The sequence below is a fragment of the Mirounga angustirostris genome, unplaced genomic scaffold (genome assembly GCF_029215605.1).
Source record: "Mirounga angustirostris isolate CCGP_5_RB_7025 unplaced genomic scaffold, mMirAng1.0.hap1 SCAF_4, whole genome shotgun sequence".
NCBI lineage: Eukaryota > Metazoa > Chordata > Mammalia > Carnivora > Phocidae > Mirounga > Mirounga angustirostris.
The window spans coordinates 1,235,563-1,244,243 of record NW_026991712.1 but is presented as its reverse complement, the minus strand read 5'-3'; the positions used below and the strand labels follow the sequence as shown (position 1 = coordinate 1,244,243).

At 70.3% G+C, this 8,681-nt stretch overlaps 2 protein-coding genes across 5 annotated transcripts in view; both read right to left on the bottom strand.

Annotated features, from left to right (window-relative positions):
* Positions 1-245: 245 nt before the first annotated feature.
* Positions 246-2,162, bottom strand: MAFA (MAF bZIP transcription factor A). The gene has a single exon (XM_045895800.2). The coding sequence runs from the start codon at positions 1,323-1,325 to the stop codon at positions 270-272; it is 1,056 nt and encodes a 351-aa protein (XP_045751756.1). The 5' UTR covers positions 1,326-2,162; the 3' UTR covers positions 246-269.
* Positions 2,163-7,808: 5,646 nt separating this feature from the next.
* Positions 7,809-8,681, bottom strand: part of ZC3H3 (zinc finger CCCH-type containing 3) — a 91,913-nt gene continuing 91,040 nt past the window's right edge. For 2 of the 4 annotated variants that reach the window (XM_054512422.2, XM_064587766.1), the window contains one exon: positions 7,809-8,184. In XM_054512422.2, coding sequence (XP_054368397.2) covers positions 8,002-8,184 — 183 coding nt within the window. In that variant the 3' untranslated portion in view covers positions 7,809-8,001. The remainder of the gene's footprint in view (positions 8,185-8,681) is intronic. The other 2 variants (XM_045895776.3, XM_064587767.1) reach the window with 1 other exon arrangement.

The following is an 8,681-nucleotide window of genomic DNA, read 5'->3' as shown; positions in this document are numbered from 1 at the left end:
CGGGGGGGAGGCGGGCGCGCGGCGTCGGGGCGGAGGAGCCCGCTGGGCGTTCGTACCGGCGGGCGCCGGGGAGGAAGTTCGCTCCGGCCCAGCTGTCCCGGGGAGCCCCGCGCTCCGCGCGCGCAGGGGCCGCGGCCGCGCCCGGACGGCGGGCCAGGAAGGCGCGGCGCGAGCAGCGGCCTCCCGTGCGGCGCCCGCGGACCCGGCGGCGGGGCGCGCGGGGCCCGCCCGCCCGCCCGCCCGGCGGCGGCGCACGCTCGCGCGGGCGCTCACAGGAAGAGGTCGGGCGCGCGCTTGGCCCCGCCGGGCCCGGCCTGCGGCGGCGAGGACTCCCGCGGGAAGCCGGCCCCGCCCGCGCCCCCGGGGCCACCCCGGCCCGCCAGCTTCTCGTATTTCTCCTTGTACAGGTCCCGCTCCTTGGCCAGGCGCCCCACCTCCAGCTTCAGCTGCTCCACCTGGCCCTGGAGCTGGCACTTCTCGCTTTCCAGAATGTGCCGCTGCTGCACCCGCTTGAAGCGGCACGACTGCGCGTAGCCGCGGTTCTTGAGCGTGCGCCGCTTCTGCTTCAGCCGGACGACCTCCTCCTTGCTGAAGCCGCGGAGCTGCCGGTTCAGCTCGCGCACCGACATGGACACCAGCTGGTCGTCGGAGAAGCGCTCCTCCAGGCGCACGTGGTGGGCCGCGCCGCCGCCGCCGGGGCCCGCGCCGGCGTGGTGGTGGTGGTGGTGGTGGTGGTGGTGGTGGTGGGCGGCGTGGTGCACGCCGTGATGCGGGCCGGCGCCCACGTCGTCCGCGCCGCCGCCGCCCCCGAAGCCCTGGCTCCGGAAAGCCTCGTACGCCGCGGCGGCCGCCGGGGGGTGCGCGCCGTGGTGCCCGGCGTGGTGGCCGCTGCCGATGAGCGCCTCCACCGCGTCCTCGGGCGTCAGGTGGAGCGCCTCGGGGTTGAGGTGGTGCTGGTAGCCGCTCATCCAGTACAGATCCTCCAGCGCCGGCTTCCCCGAGGCGCCCCCGACGGCGCCCGGGCCTCCGCTCGTCGGCCCCGGGGTGGCCCCGGCCTGCGCCGCGCTGCCGCCGCCGCCCCCCGCGCCGCCGCCGCCGCCGGTACCCGGGCTGGGCGCGCAGAAGCTGGGCGAGGAGGGAACGGAAGAGCAGGGCGTGCTGAGTGGCGTCGAGGACAGCGAGCCGGGCGGCAGGCGGTGGCAGAAGCGCTCGGCCTCGGGCGGTTCCTTCTTCACCTCGAACTTCATCAGGTCGAAGTCGTTGACGTATTCGATGGCCAGCGGGCTGTTGGGCAGCTCGGCGCCCATCGCCAGCTCCGCGGCCATCGCCCGGGGCCCCGGCCCCGCCGCCGCACCCGGCTGCGCCCCGACGGGAGGCGGGGGGGGGGGAGCCGCGGGCCTCTCCCCCCCTTCACTCCCCACGGGCGGCGGGTCTCGGCGAGGGGGCGGCGCCCAGACGCGCGGGGAAAAGTTTCGCGCGGCCAAGTTAGGGGCGGGGGGCGGCCGCGGGTCGGGGCTCTCCGGCGGCCCCGGCCGCACCCCGGGGGGCGCAGGCCGGCCGCGCTCCCTGTCCCCTCGTCGGCGGCCGGGCGGGTGGCCGGGCGGGTGGCAGTGAGGCCGCCGCCTCGGGCTGCTCCGGCTCCCCGCGCCCCACCCGCGTCCAGCCGGCCCCGCCTCCACGGCCGAGCGCCGCGCCGCGCGCTCCCCTTTATAGAGCAGGGCGCTCGGGCCCGCCTCCCTGGGAGGGGCGCGAGCCCCCAGGCCAATCGGAGCCCCAGACCCGCCGCCCTCATTTGCCTATCCCCATGGCAACCCGGAGCCCAGCTGTCAATCTCCTGCGGGGAACAGCTGTGGGAAGGGGAGATGACGGGCATCCCGCGAGCGGCGGGGGCAGGGCCCTCTGGTGGCCGCCGCGGGGGACTGCACGCGCGGAGGGCGCGGGGCACAGGGGTGCGGAGGACGCACAGCGCGGGGGGCGCGGAGTCCGGCCTGCGGCCTCCAGGGCCCCGCGTCCGCGACGGGGAGGCCGCAGAGTCTCGGGAGCTGACGGGGCCCCTCGGGGCCTCGGTCTCCCCGCCGCCCGGCGGGCCGTGACCCCGCAGCCTCGCTACGCGGCGGCGCCGGGACCTTCCGGCCTGCCGACACCGGGGCCACGGCGCGGCCCGGTCGGGCGCGGCGAGGGGAGTGCCGGTTATTTTTAGCCCCGCGGTTCGGGCGGGTTCAGGAATTCAGTCAACAAAGTTGCTGGCACCTCCGTTCGGCGGCTCCACCGCGGGGCGCAGGTGGGGAGGGTGAAGCGCGCGGGCCGGCGGGGGCGGGGCGCCGGGGCGCCGGGGCGGGGTCCGAGGGGCGCGGGGGTAGGAGAGACCCGGGGCCGCGGCCGAGGGGCATGGGCGCGCACGACTGCGCAGGGGCGCGCTCCCGGAGCAGGGGGGCCCTGGACGCGACCCCTCCAGGGTGGACGGAGCTGGGAGGGGCCGCGCCTTGCTTCAGCGTCACCGGAGTGCTTGGTGCCCCCGCCCCCCACCAATTTCTATACTGCTGTTATAGGACTTTTACAATTAACAAATTCAATCTTAAGTATAACCGGCTGTGCATCGAAAGAAAATTCTGGAAGGACCTGGGCAGGAAGTCACTGGGGCAGCTTGTTTTTATCTTGTTCCAGGCATAAATGCCTATTATCTTATAATCACAAAAATTCATAAAAGTTTCCTAAGATGTCACGGGGTGGCCCAGCCCCGCTGTGCCAGGAGGGCACCACTCACCCCTTCCTCCTGCCCCCACAACCCTCCCGGCCGGGCTCTGCTGGGCAGGCAGGGTCAGGCCCACCACGAGGACCCTCCTGCCCCTGCAGGGATGGCTCAGCCGGTGGCAGATGCAAGGCCCCCGGCTGGGGCTTGGGCTCCAGGCTACATGGGTTGCCAGTCGCATTGCAGCATTTGGGGTTCCCTTTAAGGACCCCCACCCCGTGCTCAGAGGGAGGCCACACTCAGCCACCAAGTCTAGCTAAGTGGGGACAGGTCCCCCTACATCAGGCCCCCAAGTGTGATATTCAAGGATGCTGGGCCCTGCCTTTGATCACACGCAGATTCATTCATCTGGCACATAGCACTTCTTCATTTCCGCACCCACTCATTCATTCACTGCCCTGGGGAGGAGGCGGCCTGGGGCCAGGCACTGGCCTTGGGGCCGGACTAGCCAGCAGGCCTGCCCTCAGCTCTTGGCTGCTCCGGAGCCTCGGGTGCAGGAGACCCGGGGGAAGGCCCACGACCCCCAGCCTCTTGCTGCTTGTATGGGGGGGCAGCAAAGCAAGGTTTACCGAGTGGGGGTACAAAGCTCCCAAAGAGAGAGGGAACCCGAGAGTTTTGCCCCTCTTGCTGCCTTCTCTGTCTGCTCCCTGAGGCCTGGGGGGCCTCCTCAGAGCTCTTGCCAGTCAGGGGCCGTCAGGCCGGTGGCACTGCCCGCAGGCTCGGGAGGGGTCACCCCTGCGGCGCTGTGCAGAGTGGGCGTGGTGGGCTTCTTGAGCCCAGGGAAGGTGCTGGCCTTTCCGGGCTCAGGTGGCAGGCTCCAAGCCCGCTCCTTCCTCCTCGGCCGGGGCTGGGGAGCGGAGTCCGTGAGGACCCAGAGAAGGCAGACAGGCTTGCCGTGTGCCCTCAGCCAGAACAACGCCGTCCTCTGGGCTCCCTCAACAGCCCACGTGCAGCCAGGAGAGGAGCACCCCGATTCCGCGCTGCCCCAGAGAAGGTGCGTGCTCTTCCCGTGCAACCCCTGCATGCCAATCAGTGCTTGAACCAACGGGATTCCACAGGGCCCACCCTGTGGCTCCTCATTAGATGCACCCCACAAATCTTTACTGAGTAGCTACGGCATTGCCCTGGGGGCGTCTTCCATCAGGAAGGTGGCCCAGAGATCTCTGGTGGGAAACGAGCCAGCGGGAGCATGAGGACATAATGCAGCTTTTCATTAGGCGCCTGGGCTCTGTGTTGGGTGGGTTTGTCCCGGGCTCGGGACAGCTCGTCTCTGAGCCCCACAGCTGGGAGGACGCGGAGGCAGGGGCGACAGGACGGCTGATGGCTAGAGCCACTGGTAGTGTCTTCGGGCCCAGGCCTGGCTGGATCCGGGCGGTGCGGGCACGCGGTCGCCTCCGTGGGCTGGTTGGGCTTCCTCGCAGCATGGAGGCTGGTTCCCAGGGGGAGGGTCCAAGAGAGCGGGGCGAGGGGTGGGCGCTGGGCATTTCTGTGAGTGCCCGTTAGCCGAGGTGTGGCGGCGGTCTGCCCCCCGCTGTAGACCAGGTAGAGGAAGAACACCACACGGTCCGGCATCTCTGCGGGCCTGCCCCCATGCAGGTGGCTTGAGGCAGAAATAAGCCACGCAATGACCCACCAGTAAACCACGCAGTGTGTCAGCGTCTCCGCTCGGAGCAGACCACCCTGAGTCTAGCGACCTAACCCACGTTTACTACATCCCGCCCGGTCTCCGAGGTCTGAAGTCCCGCAGGCCTTGACCGCCAGCCCCCACCCCCGCCCTGCTCAGGGTCTCCTGGGCAGGTTCCTCAGGGAAGGGTGCCTGCAGGCTCGGCTGGTTGCTGGCAGGGCCGTTTCCCAGAGTCTGAGGAGCCCAGGCCCCAGCTGCCTGGGGGCTGGTGGACGCCCTGGGCTCCCCCGACCCTATGGCTGCCCACCCTGGGCCGCAGAAGAGCCTTTGGAGGCTTACATCAGCGGGGGACAAAGTCAGCGGGGTTCTGTGCCTGGAAGCAGGTCCCAGGTCCCGCCCGTCTCAGAGGGAGCCCCGGGAGCAGGTGAGAGGCCGGCAGGGGGTGGCGGGAGGGGCTGCCGGAGCTTGCTGCAGGCTGTGGGGGGCGTCCGCCACGCCAGCCGCCACCGGACAAGCACCAGCCGGCAGGAGGACGCCAGCCTGCCCGCACTTGTCCTGGGCCGCGCGCACTGCCCGGGGCTCCGGACCCTCGACGTTAATGGACGCTTCCGCAGAAAGTGCGGCACAGGGTCTGGACAGGTATTTTTGTCCAGTCCCCGCTGCTCAGCCCCGACAGGGTCCCACCCCCCACACCCTTCCTGGGCTCAGTGACCGCAGGGCCCGGTGCCCTCCCCACTTAGGGGGCTCATCTGCCCTTAAAATGAGGAGGCTGTGTGCCAGGCACACTCTGGGGGGTGCACACAGCCGGGGGGCACCTCCTTGGGGAAGGGCTTCGGGCTGGGAAGCCCATCCCACCAGGGGCTCTCTCCCAGTCCGCTCCCCCAGTCCTCAGGTGAGGCCAGGCCCACCCCGCCCCAGTCCTCGCCTCCGCCTCCTGCTCCCACAACAGGCACCTCACTTCACCCTGAGACTAAGGATCCCCCAGCTTAGAGCTTAGACGTGGACCACGGCTCCGAGGTCTCCAAAGCCCACCTGCCCGGGGCCCAGCCCCTCACCTCCAGCTCGGAGGGTCAGTGAAGTGTCTGCTCCCCGCTGCAGGGTCCGAGCGGGGCCACCAGCCCTGCCACTCTGCTGACCACGTGAACCCAGGCCTCACCTGGACAGACATCCCCGCCCTGGCCACAGCAGGCGGCAGGAGAACCAGCACGAGGGGCCCAGGGCCGGCCTGCTGTCCTCATATGGGGCTCCCCATCCTGTGCGGCCAATCTCTGGGAGTCCCCATAACCTGCCACGCCAGGGCAGTCCACGGGAGGGCATGGGCCTGGGGCCAGAGACGGTAAGGCTCCAGGAGAGGGGGCAGCCCTTCCCCGGTCTGGAGGAGCCCACGCTGTGCTCTCCACAAAGGCCAGAGGCTCTGCCTGGGATGCGTGTCCTCAGCCGGCACCTTGATTAGTCTGGGTTGGTGCGGACGCGACCAGCACCTTCATCCCCGAGGGTCTCTGCTGGCCTGCTCCTGGCACAAGAATCCCAGAGTGACCAGTGGACCCACACTCCGCTCAGAGCAACTGCCCCCCCTGCACCCCTGGCCTGCCCAGGACCCCGGACTCTGACCAGGCAGAACCCGGGCCGACAAGGTCCCCAGATGGGTCCAGAGGCGTGGGGGAGCTGGGCCCGGGCCCAGAACAGGGCAGCCACTGGCCCAGCGTCTCGTGCTTCCCGGAGGCCAGCCCTTCCCGAGCCTTCCCTGCTGGCCCACGCGGTCAGACCAGCTGCTTCTGGGCGCTGGGCTTCACGTGGGCTGCGCGGGCCGCGTGGCTCCAGAGCGGTCAGGAGACCCTGGCCGAGCTGGAGCGAGGGCCGCGCTGGGAGGGGCCGCCCCCCTGGTGGCCGTCCAGCACGCAGTGGCCCAGCTGCCCCGTCCGCAGCACGGGGTGCGTGTCCCCTTGTCCACTGGGAAAGGAAGAGCAGGGAGGCCGGAGGAGGTGAGGGCCTGAGATCAGACTGGACTTACAACTGTGTCTCCAGCCGTCTGTCCGGCTGTCCAGGCAGAGGAGGGAATTTATCCCCCAGCCCCTTCCCTCATCTAAGGTTCAACCTTAGTGGGTAGGTCACGGTGCGGGCCGAGAGGGAGCCCCGAGGGAGGAGGGGGCAGGAGACAGGGCAGCAGCCGGCGGCCCGAGCTCCAGCCCCGGGGACCGCCTGCCACGCTGCTTGCAGCCCCCAGCTGTGCAGCCCCCCCTGCCAGTGCTGCGCCCAGACTCCGAGCCCCCCGCCCTGCGCCATCGGCCCTGCTCGTCTGAGCGGGGAGGAAGGCTGGCCCACAGTGGGGACCCCACTGTTTACTGACGGGGAGTCCCTTTCTTTCCAGCCAGGCCTGACTCCAGAACCCACCATGCTGCCAAGTCAGCGGCAGCAGGGGCCACGAGCACGCGCCTCAGGCCCCAGGGACGTCAGCGTGGGGTCCCGGACGGGGGGTCCCGGACGGGGGCCCCGGACGGGGGGCAGCCGCGATCATCACAACTAACTGCGAACTCTCGTTCTGCTTCACCAGCCGGCTGCTGACATGGACGCAGGCCAGGCCCCTCGCCGTGAGCCAGCCCCGTCCTCACCGCGTCTGCGGCTGGACAGGGATGCCACCCCTCAGTCATGGACTGGCGGGGAGCGGGACGCCTCCCCACTGCCCGCTCCCCATCACGGCCTCGTGGGGCTGGAGTGTCTGCCCGTCTGCGTGTGGGCTGGGCCGAGGGGGGATCTGCTCCGGCCAGTGGGCCCCTCAAGGGCGTGGTGTGGGCTGAGGCCTGCGCCGTCCCCACAGGCGGCCCTCACACACCGGCCAGCGCTGGCCCTTGCAAGCCGGGCCCACAAGGGACAGGCAGAGGAGGGACAGTGAGGCAGCAGACCCGACTCCAGGCTGAGACGCAGAGCTGGCGGCCAGCTGGGGAGGGAGGTGCGGGGACACACTCACGTGTGGAGTGACTGGGGGGGGGGGCGGTGAGGGGAAATCCTCAGAATGGCCCTGTGCCCCTTCCAGTCCTCGGCCCCAGCCTCTCAGGGTCCCTGTCGGCCCAGCCACTGTCCCGAGACACCCAGAGGAGGGGCTGGGGACGGAACCCTAGCTTGGGGCCCCTGGCTCCAGCCTGTCGCACCCAACACGTCCCCAGGGTCCCCTCCCGGGCCCCTCCCCACCAACCACGTGGGCTTGGCCATGGGGAGGAGTCACCTCCAGCCCTCTGAGCCATTTCAGGAAGGCAGGGAGGAGGGCCGACATTCCTACCCAGAGACCCTGTAGGTGCCAAGGATCTGTGGCCAGGCCTTCTTCTTCCATGGGGCACCCCTTGGAGGGGGTGCCTCGGGGTCTGGGCAGTGCGTGTCCCTCCAAGCTGGTGCAGGCAGGGCTGGGCCGCGGTGTGACGGCGGGCAGAAGAGCCAAGCAGACACAGGACAGAACCTTTATTGCTGGACATAAAACACCCACCAGGGAGCCTGGCAGGAGTCCGGGGGGAGGTGGGGGGTGCGTGGGCACAGGCCTGGCTGGGAGCCCTGCCCGGCACCCCTCTGGGCTGGGGGGACTGGGAGGAAGGTGGGTGTGCAGAGGGGCTGGCTGGGCAGAGCCCTGAGCACACACTGGTCACGGAAGGCTGAGGGCCAGGTGGGCAGAGCCACGGCCCCGGGGCTCCCGGGGGGGACTCGGTGGCAGGCGGCCTCTCCTCTGGGGCATGGGCCTTCTTCCTCTCCAGGAACGAGGGGCTGAGGTAGGCGCGGGCTGGCCCCCTGGGCCCTCACAGACGGGGTTTGATGTGCAGAGTTTTCCCTGTTCCGAGAGGGGCAAAGATCAGGTGCCAGGAACCCCCCCCAGCCAAGGAGGAGCGCCCCTACTGCCGAAGCTTCCGGTTCAGGTTGGGGGAGACTCCTTCCAGCCCCCTGCCTGCGCTGGGGTCCAGGGAGTCACAGCAATCTGCTGGCGGGGCTATAAATACCAGGCTTGTGCCAGCTGCACGCAGGCCCGACGACGTACCCACGCTCCCACGCGGAGCCAGGCTGCCAGACGCACACATGGACGCTCACCGTGCCTTCTGGCTCAGCAGCCGAGCGAGCAGCTGGCTGGGAAGGGGTGGAGGGACCTGGGTCCCTGTACAGAGGGACAGGGCCTAGGGGCAAGAGGGCCTGGGGGCAGGGACGGCTTCCCGCAGCAGAGCAGAGGGCCTGAGGACAGGAAGTCACGTCCAATGGGGGGTTCGGGCGCGGTGTACCCCACGCTCACGGGGCCTCAATGCCTCTCCTCTGCTGTGAATGCTCCAGGCCACCTCT